This window comes from Crinia signifera, chromosome 2, assembly GCF_055691185.1.
Source record: "Crinia signifera chromosome 2, ASM5569118v1, whole genome shotgun sequence".
Classification (NCBI taxonomy): domain Eukaryota; kingdom Metazoa; phylum Chordata; class Amphibia; order Anura; family Myobatrachidae; genus Crinia; species Crinia signifera.
The window spans coordinates 211948120-211965675 of record NC_139218.1 but is presented as its reverse complement, the minus strand read 5'-3'; the positions used below and the strand labels follow the sequence as shown (position 1 = coordinate 211965675).

General features: G+C 41.1%; 1 protein-coding gene across 3 annotated transcripts in view; it reads right to left on the bottom strand.

Annotated features, from left to right (window-relative positions):
• The window catches only part of CSMD2 (CUB and Sushi multiple domains 2), a 909603-nt gene that overhangs the window by 281711 nt on the left and 610336 nt on the right, over positions 1-17556 (bottom strand). For all 3 annotated transcript variants that reach the window (XM_083173665.1, XM_083173666.1, XM_083173667.1), the window contains exons 6-7: positions 13962-14074; positions 3101-3178 (exon numbers count right to left, since the gene is read on the bottom strand). In XM_083173665.1, coding sequence (XP_083029791.1) covers positions 3101-3178; positions 13962-14074 — 191 coding nt within the window. The remainder of the gene's footprint in view (positions 1-3100; positions 3179-13961; positions 14075-17556) is intronic.

The following is a 17556-nucleotide window of genomic DNA, read 5'->3' as shown; positions in this document are numbered from 1 at the left end:
TTCTAGACTTTCTAGACTACTAATACTAATCTTAGAATGTATTGTGTTAACATTCGCGTGCATGTTACCCAAGACACTGTACTATTTAGTTAGCCTGGTCTCCAAATACTACCTATTACTTAGAGGGCAGCTTAAATAAGTGGTGGAATTTAATAACAACACAAAAGAGAAGGTAATATGAGACAATCACATAACCCATCACAGAGGTTCTGAGGGTAGATGTAAGACAAGGTGATAGGAGTGGAGAAGTGAGCAAGTGGAGAGGTTGCCCATGGCACCTGATCGACTGCTAGAAGATATCTTTTTATAAAATGCACCACAAAATTGTTACTTCAAAGCTGATTGGTTGCCATGGCACACTTTGCAGCTCTTATCACTGCTTTATACTACTACCCATAGTTTTGGTTTGGATACAACCAGTATTGTAAGTTGCTGCATTTGAAAAGAGCATAGTGCAGTTTATCTGTACTATCTCCAGGTTTTTGTGAGCGAAGGTGACTACTTACAAATAGACATACTGTACACGCGCCCAATGCAATGTTTGCAAATCAGGTTTACTACAGCTTTCTTCCACAGCTAATGAACATTATGAGCTTTATATTATACTGTTTTCATTTACACAATATGTTTTAAAGTAACTAAGAGGCCTAGATTACTGACAAGATCTAAGAATGGATTTGTGTCACTAATCCACTAAGCAGACTCTACATTGTTCTAATAAATAACTCTATTGCTATTGTTTAACATCCTAGATGAGAGATATTAGTGGCAGCTTTGAGTCCCAGAGTAAAGGGAGAGAAAGAGAAGCTGGTAACATCCGTCAGGTGCTGCCGTGTTGCCACGGCAACTGGCCCAGCATACAGTGGGTTGTATTCACGGGGGGCGAGACTCGCTGGCACCTCTTTCCCATCCATCACTGAAGGGGTTAACCGTTAACAAGTCAGCTCCCAAACCATTCATTAGGAACAAGTGCAGCCTATGAGGAATAAAATGCACTGGGCAATTATTTGCATCTCGTAGCAGCATTCATACAACGGATGTGAATGCTTTTAAAGAGAAGGGCCTTAAATCTCTCCTTACACAGCAAGCATTGTCAAACCTGTGGCTTTGAGAACGGGTTGATACAGTAAAATGCCTATACATTTCTGCAGAGCAATACAATAATATGCACAGCAGATAGCTTTCTAGTAAATGAGTTTGCTCAGAAATTTGGAGCTGTAAATGCATTTACCTACGCACATTTATAGAGGAAACTAATGAGTTCTGGTACATGCTATGACATTCGACAATTCATCACAACCTTTTCTGCTGTGTGCACTATGTGCTACAGCCGCTGTCTCAGTGGTCCTTGCTCTAAAGGAAGACTTGGTTTTACTCCCAGACAAGAAGCTATGGCAATGTCCTCACCTAGCAACTCACCTAGTCCTGCAGCACATGGAAACTCTAGGGGATTTCTAGCTGACCTTTCCCGGATCAGGAATGCTTATGAATTGTCCTTTGCACAGGGATATTGCTGGTTTGACTTTATCCAACAATATAATCTATGCTGTAAGAGCCAGGGTATTATCAGCTACAAAAGAGCAGGTGCAGCGGCAGGTCCTAATGCTTGTGTAAACAGAATTAAAGAGCGTGTCTGCATCTGCAGGTACCCTATGCACAGGGATATTTACATGATGTGCTGGGGAGGGAGGTAGCGAAACCCTATGCACAGGGATATTTACATGGGTACTTGTTTCCTAGCACGGCACCACCGATTTTCATCACAGTGCATCTTATGCAATCGCATCGCATGCAATATAGCGGCATGTGATGCGATTCGATTTTTAATTGTACAAGCACCCTAATGGGTGCTTATAATGTTAAATGCACCCTCATTGTCACCGCCACCCCCACTATCAACGCCAACCCAAAGCGTGGCAACCGCAGTGAGCCCGCGAGGGGCGGCAGTACACGTCCTCCGACCTTTTCATACCCCCACTATCCACGTCGGCGTGCAGTTGTTTGTAGATAGTGTGGCGAGCACAGCGAGCCACCGAGCCCGAAGCGTGGCGAGCTCCGCGAGGGGACACGGATTACTTTACATGTATTCCGCGCCCCCTGGCGGGGCTCGCTCGCCACGCTTCGGGCTTGTATTTGCGCTCGCTACACTATGTGAAATCAACTCCACGCTGACGTGGATAGTGGGGGTATTAAAAGGTCAGAGGACACATACCGCCACCCCACGAGGGCTAGCTGCGCTCGAAACGCTTCGGGTCGGCGTTGATAGTGGGGGTAGCATTGACAATGGGGGTGCATTTAATATTGTAAGCACCCATCATGGTGCTTGTACAATTAAAAATCGCATTTGCTGGCATGCGATATTTAATTGTACAAGCACTCCTGTTAATTTAACGGGATGATCGCATCGCACGCATCGCACGCATCGCATTCCACTAAATACGGTATGCGATGGGCGCCGTGCTAGGAAACAAGTACCTTTACATGATGTGCTGGGGAGGGAGGTAGCGCTCTGAGTCATAGCAGTTCAAACAACACATTCCTGTTTAGCTAGTGTCCGTCTGTCTGTCTGTACTATTGGTACATTAGTAGAATGAAATTCTAAACTGTTCACATTAATCACATTCGAGGTCAATATAAATATGTAAACAAACATTTACAGCTGCCGTAAAAGTTGAAGAATATATTGCACTCCTCCATTTCTGGAAGAACAAGTCCTCCTTACCAGTGACTGCAAGAATAGCTTACGTGTTCTCACTAGTAAGATGTGCTCTTTTTCCATGGTGAAAGTTTCCAAAATAAAAAATTAAATAGAACGTATGGTTTTTTACATATTTGTGATTCATTATATCATTATTTGCGTTCTTGAGCCCTGTCTGCTAAATAGTGTTACATAATATCTACATCTTATTTCTTATAGTAGTGTAAGGGAAAGCAAAGCAAAGTTAAAGGATTCCGCTGCCCCCCTCCCCTTCCTCATTTTCCATAATATGGGGCCTATGCGCAGTGAAAGGAGAGCCGTCAAACCACTGCTGAGTATGCAGGATGTATGGTCTGGTAATGGCAATGCATGAAGGTGGAGTAATTGGCGCTAAAAACTTACACACTGATGTCTTCTGGTTGCTGTCCTTATTGGGCAGAAGCTTGACTCCTCTAGATTTCATCTCCATTTGCTTTTTCACTAGAAGGATTTTGACAAGAAAAGTGTGAGGTTCAATGCATAAACTACAGTACACTGATATATGTGGTTTTGGCATGTTAAATGATTTGTTTTCAATGTGTTGTTTACATTCCCAGAGTCCATCATCATGAATCCTCAAACCTGAGAAAATGTTCTCCCATTGAAACTCATTATGGACAGTAGAGAGGTCATATACTGTACAAGGCACACATGGCAGATAATGCTTTTGATGTAAAAAATGCCCTTAAAATATATAGTTTTTAATATACAGTATGTTAGTATGTTTTTTTTAGATGTACAATTACAAGTTTATTATCATCTGCAAAAAACACAGCTCTATACAGACAAAATTGCAGTGTGCATAGAATAGCAGTGAAGAAAACAGTATCCATATACTGTAAACAAAACACACATAAAAGATATATCATAAACTGCACAACAAAACAACAGTTATACATTTAACATGCGCACAGCGTAAGGAAGGAAGCTATTATGTATGCGTCTCGCAAGTGTGCTTAAACTTATAAACCTTTTTTGTGAAGGTAATTTCTCAAAAACCCTGTTAAAGGGATGGCTTGGATCCAATAAAATATTTCTGGTTCTCTTTAAAACTCTTATGCTACAGTATGAAGCTTCAGAGTGGTTGGCACCAAATATTTTACTAGTGGTATTAACAATACTGCAAACCCCCCCCCCCCCAGAAAGCTATAATGCAATATAATCTGCATAGCGGCATAACTAGAAATTTTAGAAGCCGGGGGCAGGCAGGGGGTGGGGACAAACAGAGGGCTGTAAAAGTCCACTAAAAATACAAGCCCAAGCGGCACCTTTACATATGCCTCAGTGACAGGGGCGTGCCATAGCGCCTGCAGTGCAGCCTGCCAGTACCTTTCTGCCTGCCTGTTATGGCTTAGCGCTGATCCCTGGGGCTGCAGACAAAGAATTGGCTCTGCGTAATGCCAGCAGCTGCCTGCTGCGCTCTTCTCCTTACAACCTGGCCCATTTTTAAAGGCAGACGAGCCATGCAACTGCACAGGGCATCGCTTGCTAGCTTGTCTGCCAGCTCAGCCGCAGGCTCCTGCTCCTTCGTGGCCACCTGTACAGTGCAGCAGCCAGGGCCAGCCCGACTGTTTCGCCTGATATGTGGCCAAGAGCAGTGAGGAGGTCATCAGGCAGTCTGATGACATGCTGCCGCAGCCTGCCCAGAAGCCCATCTCATCCTGCCAGTGTGTCCACCTCAGTCAAGAACTGCAGATGCTGGTATTGCAGTGTGGAGCAGAGCTGAGCTCAGCAGCAGGAGGATCGGCACCACTCCCCAGTCCCCTGATTGCCTGTCATGTCCAGCGCCGGTCCCTGGGGCTCCCAACTGTCAGCAGCAGGCTGCCAACAAGGATAGCCTGATGCAGGACCCTGGGCTTCCAATTGGCCCCTCTGCTTAATGTGAGTGATAAAGATATATGATGGGGGGGGGGGGGTGCGGTGGTGGCTGTAACTGTGCCCCCACAGTCAATGTCATGGTGCAACACATAGGACATTAAATTAGAGTCAATCTATATTAAAAGATTTTCATCAGGAGATATATATATAGGGGGGAGTGAGGTGTTGTCTTTTATCGCTATTAAGCCTTGGAGAGAGAGAAAGGGGGTATTCAATCCCCGCCGCTATTTCCAACAGGGAAAATAGCGGCGGGCGTCTATTCAATGCTGTCTTGCCCAACAGCATTGAAGAGGCAGATCGACAGAACGGGCCCCTTTTGTTGACAACAGCCGTGAATTGTCGCAATCATGGCCGAATCTTGACAATCCACGGCCGTTTACGTGGACACGCCCCCTTTTTGGCAATCACCGGGCGGAACACTGAATCCCGCCTGGCAATATGCAGTCAAGCTAAACTAAAATGGGCCAGGTGGATATAGTTAATGTACCAACTAATCACCTCATAACTGCCATGTTCTATGCTGAAAAGGTTTGAAAAAACCTTGCTAGTATTTTACTTTATCTCTTAGTAAATAGACCACATTAAGGCAGATGTACTAAGCCTTGCAAAGTGATTAAGTGATGATAAAGCGGTGATAAAGTGGAGGATGATAAGCCATAATTTCTCACATAGTACAGCCCAATACTGTTTTACTTTTAACAACTTAGCTTTTAAATAATTTCTTGTTTATTCAACTTCTCACATTTTATTATTATTTTAGCCTACTTTTCTCATTATACTTGAAACAAATGTCTTTGCACACCTTTGCACCAATCTTGTGTCTAACTGACATGTCCTGCCAGCCAACCAGCTGCCTAAAAGAACTGTTGTTCACCAAACCTCTAACAAACTTTACTGTGACACAGAGTTAGAGTACATATAATCAGTCCCTGTGTAGGTTTCTTACCCTGTGATCATTTAATCAATAGTATCATCCTAACAGCACTGTATTACCCAGCTGGCAATGTGCCAGTCATGTCTGAGAGCTAGTTCTCATAATTGTGTAGCCTGCAACCACCTGTCACAATGTTAATTCTGACAAATGATGCAGCATCAGTTTTGTAAAGTACAGCAAAAACAAACAAAATCTTTTATAAAAATATGAATTTAATAGCTACACATTGTATGCAGTGAGATTAGGTAAGAGCTGCCTAAACAAGTGGCTTTTAGGAGTGATAATGTTGCAAACTCTATATTTACATGGCAGGCTCACAAAATCCCTGCAGCCGGGATGCTGAGCATCAGAATCCTTAAAGATCTCGGCGGCAAGTATTGGGGTTGGTTACGGTTATAACGTAGGTCTAGATGCAGTGTGAGGCTGCGGGTGGTTAGGTTCAGGCTGCAGGGGGATTATATGCTTGGGTTAGGCTCCAAAGACACGCAAACTGTTAGGGCTAGGCTATGGGAGGGGATGTTAAGGTTAGACTTTGGGATTGAGAGGGTGAGGGGGTGGTTAGGGTTAGGCTGCATTGAGAATACATGGTTAGGGTTCGGTTGCAGAGGCACACACAGCCATCACCTTTATCTAATGACACTTGCACAGCTCTATCCTTGTTCAAAAGACCTATCTATATCTCTCTAAAATATAGGCCTATGTACTAAGCCATACCTCCCAAATGACCCAATTTTTGCGGCACAGTCCCATTTATTCAGGGAGACAAAGGAGCTGGGGCATGACAAGCAGCTCATTGAGTGCGGGTCATGCCCTCTGGCAGCGAGGCCACGCCCACAATTTTCAGCGCACGCAGGCTTCCCTCCATCATTTGTGCAGTTAGGAGGTATGACTTAGGGATGTAGAGAGATAAAGTGGATGGAGATAAAGTACTAGCCAACCAGTTTCTAAAGGTAAGTTATAGACTGTGTTTGAGAAAATGACATGTAGGAGCTGCTTGGTTGGTACATATCAACATCTATCTCCATCACTTAGGATATAGACCCCATTATTACAGGTATGTACAGCTCCGTGTAGCCCACTACTTCATCAATACACAATTACTAAACTTTGGCTATGAGAACAACTCTTTGCAGCCCAATTACCCCACTCTAAAGTCATAATACGGCTGTAATGAATACAACAATGCATGGCTTATAGCTGCAAGTTCATGGTTCCAGAGCATGAGCAGAGGGTAAACATACATAATATGTACATTATACATTATGTATAACTCTGCATTATGCCTAATGTATGTTCTTCTGTAGGCCAGAAGAGCATATGACCGCCATGTGAACACACAATTTACCAGCGCCAAAACAGGACTCAAATAACCCCACACTCCCCGAGTGACTGATGTCATGGCATTGTGTGCATAACTTCATTATGTTATGCAGAGGTGGTAGGCTAGCAGCACCAGTAAGTGCAGCACTGACCAAAGCATGCTAAAGCTGACCATACACTTGTCTGATTTGGCCAGTTTACACCCGATTCTGATGGATCGGGCCGAGAAATTTGGTGATAAGTGGCCATCTAATCGCATATGTGGTCCCGTGCACATTGGATGGGCGTCAAAGGTTGGACCTGCTGCATGAAGGATCTGTCGGAACGGACAGCCTCCGGCAGAGGTAAATGGACATCATGGGATATATCACATGAAAAAGGCTTGCATGGAATTTATATATCACATGAAAAAGGATCAAGGGAAATTGTATGTGACTTCTCCTTCCACGAACTCGCATAAGTGTATGTGGGCCCTAAGGATGCTCTCAGATTTATTGTACAGGTTGCAGGGCATCAAAGGATGCTCTAGGGCACTGATTCCCAACCGTGGCCCTCAAGTGCCCCCAACAGTGCACGTTTTCCAGGTCACCCGGCAGGTGCACTCATTATTCAGACATATTTTAAAAGATCCACAGGTGGAGCTAATTATGTCACTTGTGATTCTATGTGGAGACCTGGAAAATGTGCACTGTTGGAGGTACTTGAGGACCAGGGTTGGGAACCACTGCTCTAGGGGCACAGCAGAAATGATCTTGCCTGCACTGCCGGAAGGATGCATTTCCTGGCTCCTGCTAGCCAGAAGCAAAGGCCGTGGGGTTGTGACAGTTCTTCCCACAGAGCACCATGGTCCACACTCTGTGCAGTATCACTGCACACCACTGGATACAGCCCTGCAATTTTCATCCTGTCAGGTCAATGTAAACAGTAAAAAAATTGATTTCTGCACAAAGATTTCCTTGAGCTATTCTCAAGTATGCCCTCAAGATGGATATGTCCACAACAGTTTACAACCACCACCATCAGATCAACTTTTATTCACTGGTCTCGTTTTTATGTGAGGGACAATATATTTCTGCTATAGTACCTGTGGGATCCTGTGTGACTTTTTTTTCATAAGAGGGCAAATTGTTTTTTTTTTTGTGGGGGTTTGATTGTGTGCCTTGAAAAATCTTGTTTGATGTGCCACGAGTTGAAAAATCACTGGCTTTAATGTATCAGATTCTGTTTGCCCTGCCTTATTATATAATGAAACAGTGACACTGTAAGTGCTGTGCCCTTTGCACTTGGCAATTTTTAGTGACTGTAGAAGCTTATTCTCTTATTTAAAGCACTGCCCTAAATTACATTTTTCTCAGCATTTGCCAACAAAGCCACATGACCTCATTGGCTGCAAATTCTCTGCTATGAGAGTTTCATAATGTAGCAAATTGGGAAAGTGGCTGAAATTGCATACATTGTAGTGCTCTCTCTCTCTCTCTGTGTTAGTCATCCAAGCCCACCGGAGGAAAGTACAAGGACTCTCATTGTATAGAGTTGCGGCATGCAGTGGACCAGTTAGTTTCTCAACAGTGGCCATGAAAAAGGCATGAACCAATAAAATAGCCACCCTGTTGATCAGCCAATAAGATTTTCTAATGAGACTGCTGTGGGTTTAACAAATGCATAGCGCCAGGAGACTCCCTGCAGCAGGATTTAATACCTTGAAAGCATAACAAGGGCTAAAAAATATATTAAAATCTGAATCATTACTGATGTAAAGGACACACTGGGGATATTAGAAATGTTTCAGCTCAGATTGTTCTACCAGCAGCAATAAGGAGGAAAAATTATGTTGTGTCAATACCCTACTAATTTCCACAAATGAAATCATTCATCTATAATTTATGGAGCAAAAAATGTATCTAATAAAAAAAGTAAGTCCAAGACAAATAAGTAATATTGCATTACACACATCCCCCACCTACTGTAACGTCCACGAATGTTAAGAAAGGCACTGGAAATGTTCAGCTGGGAGAATTCTCTGCTCTCAATGTTATACAGACACATAAGCAGAGCGTTGCGTTCTATAACCAATGTCACTGATCTGCACCTCTCTTCAAACAACTCATGACATTAGGCTCTGCTTCCAATATATCCCGGTTAATCTCATGCAAGAAATAAGCCATTGTAACATTTCTGGTGGGCATTATTAATACAATAGCATTTCCAGCTGGTGGTAAAACAAGGATTTGTTTTTTAATATGGGATTATTTGCACTGGTTGTAGTGGAATATTAATATGTGGACTTTGCATAAATTGCAAGAGGTATTTAAATGAATTTTACATGAGCCAGGTTTATCCTAGGTGTCTTCGTGTAATGCTTGGCACTGGCCTAGCAGTAAATATTCAAAGCTCATGTCTTGCCTATAGCAGTTGCCTTTCCTTTACGTTTACGGAGACTCAGTTGCCCTGTGTTTTAGATTTTAGTTCCAGCATAAACCTGTATTACAAAACATAAAGTAAACAATGATACATGGGAGACTGGGCCCTAAATGCCTTGGAGTTAGTGCCGCCTATAGTGCATGGCGGCATGAGTGTCAGCAACCGGCCAGGTACCTGTCTGCCCCTGTTGCCTGCTGTTAATTTGCTCCCACATTTTTCCTATGCTCCAGAGGTGATGGCTATCCTCCAAAGGTGAGGGAACTGCCCTACTGACACTGGGGGATGAAACATCCTATCACCCAAGAATGCGATGGGGAGCAGGATGCTATAGTTATAGTGACAAATAGGAATGCAGCCTAGTAGGAATGAGACAAATCCAGCCCACCCCAATCAGCAGAGGTAAACATATTATGTTAGAAAAATCCTTCAATATATTATTATATTATATAAGGGGTGTTAAAATAAATATATTATCATAGGGATATTTAGTGGCATAGAGCAGTGGGGTTTACTTACTGTGGGGCATAATATTAGTACTGTTAACATTGTGTGGTATACTTGGGGAATTGTACATCATAATATAAATACTGAGGGGATACTGTGGTATAATGAGGGCCCAGTGTGACATAATGTAATTTTATTTGTAGTGCCCCCCCCCCCCCCCCCCCCATAAATTAGCTGCCCTGGGGCCTCCACAATCCAGCAATAATTAAACATGTGACACACTTTAAGTGTAATGGGCATTTATACTGATCACCAAGTGATTCCCAAACTGTGTTCCATTGCACCCTGGGGTGCCTTGGGACATTTTCAGGGGTGCCTCAGGTCTAAGTGCAGCTAAAATCTGTGAGATCCTTCACCTGTGAATCTTAAAATCTATGGGAACTGACACAGTCATGCGGAGTATCCTATTATCCCCATTAAACAAAATGGTATAATATCGCAATTTTAACCCAATGTCTATCAGACTTTTGGTCTCAATGGTTTTCAACTATTAGCCTTTTTTGGGGCTGAAAAATGTCCCCTTTTCAAGCGATAACACATAGAATCCGGGGTAAGTTTTTGGACCTATGTGTAATTTCACCAAAACGGGTCTTCTAGGGCTGGTTATATGGTTTTATGGCTTACATGCCTAACCCGAATAAGTTATGGCTATCGTGGCTTATTGGAAAGCCCTTGGGGCTCCATTTGTCTTGGAAACTACTGTAGCTAAGTGGATACCACCCTATGGATGCTTTAGTATTAGTGGCTAAAGCTTTTGCCTTACAGTAATCATTTACTTTCATCACTTTAATTACAATTGTTATGTATCAATTATTCTTATATTTCAAACCATTCGTGAGATTTTAAATTCATTTGGGCAGTGCCGTCATTTCTTTCTGTTTCTGTGCATTGGACATATTCATAAATTGTGTGTTGTATTTGGATCCACTCAATATACAGTGCTTCATAATATGTTGGGACTTTAGAAATGGATAATAATACTAATAATAATAATAATAACACTCATTATTAACCCTTTGAGTGCCAACATATCTGTGAGAGATGTGCAAAATATCAGCTATAATTGCCAGCGGCGCTCACATTTGTTATATAAATTCAAATTGTAAAATGTTGTGTAAAAAAAAAAAAGATATTTCCTATATAATGTAAACATTACAGGTCATTATGATGAATAAAAATGTCCGCTTGGCAATTTTTACACCTATTGTGACAAATTCACTTGGCACTCAAAGTGTTAAACAAGTCGCTGCACAATCAGTAGGGTTTGATTTTGCTGCCAACAAAATTGCATAGAGAGAAACCAACAGACAAAGATTACTACAGTATTTCAACTAAAAATAGCTGTTAGACTGGTGTTTTATGTTATAAAAGTGGAACATTTTGTTGCGGATAAAAACTTCCTTACTTTAGGTATATTACTTACTAGAGTGAAATGCAGGTTCTGATAAATAATGTGTCCGATAGCAGGCTGACTTTAAATCAAACCCTTTTGAGCATCATTCCTTAAGTAATTTCAGACACAAAGTAAAAGGTGTGAATTTAGCCAAAACATGGGCCATTTTTTTTTTTTGTTTTAAGTGAAAATAAAATCAGTGTTGGCATTAGGTTATAGAATGATGGGAATCTGATAAACACAGTAAAAGCTCTCAGGCATTCATCCAAACTTTTTATTATACTTTGTTGTTACCTAGGATATCAAGTTTGATTCATGGGGGTAAATTTATTAGACAGCCGCTGCTTTTCGGCATGCTTAAGAATTGCATTTAAATACCTAAAATATTCAAATCAAAACCTGCTGTGTTCTGCTTTTAATAATATTGTCAATTTAAAATCCATGCTTAAACTTGCTGAGAGGCATAGGCATGCTTATAGTTATTCCAATGTTGTTAATACTTTAAGCATTAGAATTAATCATGTACAGATGGTTTATTGATTGTTGTGAGCAATATTTATTTGTTTTTTATCACTATGGAGAAGTTGACACAGGATAAAATAGTGCATTGTATGCAATGTCTCTTCTTTCAGCCCTGGACAATTTTTAACACTGATCAATATTGATAGTTGTCCACCTAAGGGGTACATTTACTAAGATGGGAGTCCTATTAAAGATTGGATGTTGCTCATAGCAACCAATAACATTCTACCTCTTATTTAGTAAGCACCTAGAGGATAAAAGATATAATCTAATTGGTTGCTATGGGCAACATCCTATCCTCAATTACCCGTAAAGGTTTTCAAACAGCATACAGATGGAGCGCCTCTCGCTATTGCCCCACCAGCACCAGAATCTGTCCGCTGGCGATCGCCGGCGGAGAGGCGCTCCATCCGACTGAGACGCGTGTGCGTCTTAAACGCACACGCGTCTCAGTTTCCCGTCGGCGGGGGGGGGGGGGCGGGAACCCTCTCCATCTCCGCTTCAGGGAGACGGACAGGGTTAGTGGGGGGGCGGCAAGGCGGCGGGGACCCGGGGCGACCCTCGGCGAGGTGGCGGGGACCAGGGGGGAGCCCCGTTGTTAGGCGCGTCCCCTTATGGTGGCTGGCGTCCCCTTACGGCGGCTCGCGGGGGATGGCGGCTGGCGAATCTTCCGCCATCCCCTGCAATAGCGAGTGGCGCTCCATCTGTACCTCCTAATGGTCCTGATTTGACAGACAATCTTGAGGTCAAGGGAAGTGATTAGGCTTAGCAAGCTTATTAGAACCCAAATCAAGTGCTTTGGGGAACATCTGGGATGGTTTAGGTGGGGTTTGTAAGAATTACGTTTTGCCTTATTCTGCATATCCCAATGATGTGAGGTATGACACAGTGATATTGGGTGCCTGACCTAATCCGAACAAGTACTCTGAATGGATAAATTATTATATTTTAACTAAAAAGGGAGAATTATATTATAAGGTTTCAATACAAAAACAGTATATGAGGTTTGCAAAAGTGAGTTTGTGTCGTGAAACTCACATATATTGTGGCAATGTACACGACCAAGAAATATAGATCCATTTAGAAATGGTAATTTGCCGTACCCGCTGCAAGGTCTTGTTACTTTTCAACAAAAAGTAACCTGGGAGAAGTGCATGAAAAAGTTGTAAAACCATCCTGGACTCACAAGTAGGCAGTCCAGAGCAATAAAGAAGGCAGTTAGAAGACACATGGACAGTTTGGTGTTAATTGGTGATATTTGCACTATAGGTGCATAATTATTCATTTGGAATGTCAGCACCAGAGGTTCTGCACAGTGTGTCACAATGTATACCTTGAAATAAAGTTTTTCCTACCATGCCACTTTCTCAGGGAAAAATTAAAAAGAAATACAAGTTTGTAATTGGATTAGAGTGTGACTACAAATTGATAACAGCTCCCAAGACCCAACTTGCACATACAGATGTAGCCACGCTCATCATGGCTGTGGCTAGGTGTGGGTATATTAGTGGCACCCACATCTTTTAATATTGTATTGAATGGGAAATTTTGCATCCTGCCGTAGTGAGTTGAAGTGCGCCACAGTAAGCATGACTACATTTGTAACTGGATTTACCCTTAAGATTCGATTTTATGAAGCGGTGTGCACTTAGTCTGTACAGTGTTCGCAAAGGATCACTGATTATGTCACAGAAACTAAACAGAGGAGTAATTCAAGGAGGGCAGCCAGTTGGATTACAAAATTGTAAAGTGCAAAAGTAGATGAAACGATTTAAGTGCAAGATGTGTACAGTACCTGGGAACATATGTTCCTACAGTAGTTCCTATAAGTTCAGCTGTAAAGACTTCTGGCCTTTAAGAAATGTAAATTGTAATTTTAATTATTTGCAGAACTGAGTGTGATAACGACTGTTTCGATGAGCGTCACCCCCCCAGCAACCCACAGTGCTGACAATAGTCACTGCCCATAGAAGGTCAGAAAATGCAATGATTAATATTCAAGGTTGACAGTGAATGATATAAGCCTAAAGATGACATGGGCGCATATCTTGCTATTACAAGATAAATCCTACTAATTCTTTACATGAGTCATTTACAGTTCTGACTTTCTATAAAATCTTTGACATGGTTTATGTTAGAATCATTCTGAAGGTTACTTCCATTAATGTAGTTATCGCTCTACAGCCAAAGTCTTGTGTCCTGTGAATAGAATATTTGATAGACTGTGCATTTCTTCTCCTGCCCGCACTCACCTTGGTACTGTGCACTAAATCCTTTCTGTCTGTGATTTCCATCAGAAGTAAAGTGAATCCGTAGCCAATTCTTGCTGCTGATAACCGGTGGTGGTAAATTTGATCCTGTAAACCTGAAAAAAAAAATCAGGAAAAATTTTGACATACTGTATAGATTTTGTTGTTCTTGTCAAACATTTTGTTATTTTATATTGATGAATTAGATCATTTCAATTTGTAGAACAGTAGCTAGACTCCAAACCCTTCTCATTCATGGAGTAAGACTAGAGCAAGGAGTAAGACTAGAGCAAGGAGTAAGACTAGAGCAGCATCTGCAGTAGCGATTATCCTTTCTCTTATTAGGATGTTGCTCTTAATTCTCTAAAAATGGTTTTATCCAGCCCAAATAATAATTCGGTGGTGTGCCTGATAAAAAGAGAGGGTGGCTACTTGGGTGGCTACTTGGGTTGCAGGTAAAATTATACGGTTCTCATAATGACGGAGCAGCCTGCAATTGAGTTTTTGGCCATCTGCAATAACATATGTGACTGTAGAGGACAGTCCAAAACATAAACCAATTATAAGGACACTTCATGTTTGTCATAGCTAAAGCTTTGTTGGTGATGTTCTGAGACCTGTACATGAGTCTTACCAGTCAGTCACCATCATAATGACTATGACACAGCAGGGACTGCATAAAAGCCAAATTTACCAAGTTGCAAGATGGTTTGTAGCAGCTTAATTAGGTCCCAGCCCTTTAGTAACATGATCATGTAAGCCAGGGGTGGGGAACCTTTTTGGCGAAAAATTCCTCATGGGCCATAAATAAATAAAAAACTTACAAGTTCACCTGCGGCAGCCGTAACACGTTCCGGCAGCTGCCACAGTTTAAGAATTGCCGGTATGTGTGGTCCGATGGCTGTGCAGGAAGTCAAGTATAGGGGAAATGTTGCTAGAGGTCGGTAGCTCTCGCGAGATATCCCCTGTACTTGACTCCCTCCGCAGCCGCTGGGTGGGTGGGCCGGACAGACCGGCTGCGGGAGCCGTATACAGCCCGCGGGCTGGAGGTTCCCCACCGCTGATGTAAGCGATCATTTTAATACATAGGTTTAGCAGGAACCATCTCCTATCAGAGCTCAGTCCTTTCAAGAAAGTTCTAATAAATAGGACCAATACATAATTTTTTATTGCCGCAATATGCAAAATGATAAAATTATAATTAGTAGAGCTAAAACAAGGTCTCTATTATAGAAACTACCACAAACAGCTGGTGGCTTTTGATCACATCTTATCGCTATGGAAAACCTTACATCATTATTATTTACTTAAAAAATATCCACAAATCAGCTGGATGATGCTGGCTTCAAGCATAAAGAGTAGTCTTACAGCTTACTTTTTGTACATATATATGTACAGGTGGAAACTAGAGATACTGTATGTGTGGAACACTTGTGCTTTTGCAAAAACCACCCTCAGGGGAGAGTTTTCCCATTATTTTTTAAAGCAGTAATCATTTACACTGAAAAACTAGGTTGATTTTGTCATGTTATTGATTGCCGCTTTAAAAAAAATGGGAAACTCTTCCAAAATCTCTCACCCTCAGTGTTTGGCAAAATCACTCTCAAGTGTTTTGGTTCAAATTTTGATTTGATTTTGAATAAAAAAAAAATAACAAAATATAATTTTGAAAATCATGTAATTTGGACCTGTTTTCAGCCGTTTAGTAGTATTAACATCACAAACATTCATTACCAGTTATTTCTAGTCAATATTTGGACATGGAATCCAAAGAGATCCAAATTGGGACTCAGATCCCCTACATTTTGGTGGGTTTGTATTTTTTAAAACCAAAACATACTGAAAACCATGACTTGGGATTTTAGATTCACTAGCAAACATATACCAGTTCATATACAGTAATGCCATCTCAGTCCCAGTTAAATAGGTTTCGGCATGCACTACGTGGGGAAGTATGCACCAGAAAAAGAACACAAATGTAATTGCCGAAGAAGCTATGTATGTTAATATACCATATATTCCTTTGCTGAAAAAAGCATGGCTATCTTTACTTAAAGATGTATTCATTAGGCTAAATCAATAAGTTAGAAGACCTGCACAATTTTGCCATAAACATGGATTACCAAAATGTCAGCATGCTTGCTTGTTGTACATTTGACTTAAAAGACTACTGTATGGCGCAGATGTACCAAATCTTAGACAATGATAAAGTGGAGAAAGATAATGGGGGAAATTTACTAAGGCAAATACTCCTAAAAAAAATCGTATTTGCATAGTAAAATACGAATTTTTTAGACGTATTCGTATTTTTTGGCATTTACTATGCCAAAAATACACATATTCTTATTCGTATTTTTGGCACATTCGCATTTACAAATACGAATGTTTACGCTATCAAACAATCGTATTCGTATTCTTAGTAAATTTCCCCCAATGTATCAGAGAAACAGCCATGCTAGAGGCGGTGTTTAAAAAAGGACTGCAGCTGATTTGTTGATAGTTTATCTCTCTCTACTCTATCACTTTCTGGGTTTAGTACATCTTAGTATATTTACTGTGTGTCAGCAAAATAGCATTTTTTTTTATTTGACTCCATTAGCTAAAGCTATCTGAAGACTGCATTATCCAATTTTCACTATGATGAAAGCCTGGCAAGAGAGGAGTCTTTTAAACTCAAACCAGTATACTAGATGTGCCTCCATTTTCTATTCTGACTACATACAGTATTACTGAGAAGTGGTTAAATCCTAAAGTATAATCATAGCTATTGCTATACATAAACTTTCTTTAAATTCTTTGTTGGGGTAGCATCTGATCATATATGCTGTCCCATTCTAAATTGTTCCAAAGTATTCTCTTATGGCTTCAAATATAGGCGAAAAGACATGTTATTTATGTGTGTAATGTAATAATGTACTCCTACATGGTTTTTTTTCTATCACTGACAATTGCTAGTACAAGCATGTAATGTATTAAGACATCAGTAGGGAAGTGACTAAGCACTACAGCAAGCTCACTTAGGGCAGCCTTGGTTATTAGTGCCTCCTAAGGCAGACATTCTTGTTTATTAGGTGTAATAGAGCATTGGATATTACAACTATGTCACTGCTCATTAATATTAACCCCCAATCAGCGAGGTTAAACAATGCTCTCTATGAAGTCAAAAATATTTCATTAAAATGTCACTTTGTGTTCACAGAACTGTAAACCCACTCATTTGTACTAGCAAGCCTTAATCCATACTGATATAAGTGTGTTGAACGTTGGTAGGGCAATCAGTTTAAACACTACAACCGGTATTAGCCACTTGCGTGGGTCCCCTTGGAGAAAACAGGCATATACCATATATATAAAAAGCATTTTCTAATCACCTGCTTAAGAAACACAATACAACAATATAAATAGTTTAAAGAAAAAAAAAAATGCTCTTGAATTTTTTTTTTTTTTACTCAAAATGAAAGACCTCCTATGTTAAATGACTTATAGAATTACTGCTGAAGTGTGTACCAGTCATAAATTGATGGTCCTTCTAAAGTAAAATTACTCTATAACTAACAGGACTGTATCCCTAAGTTGGCAATTTACAATTATGGTGGAT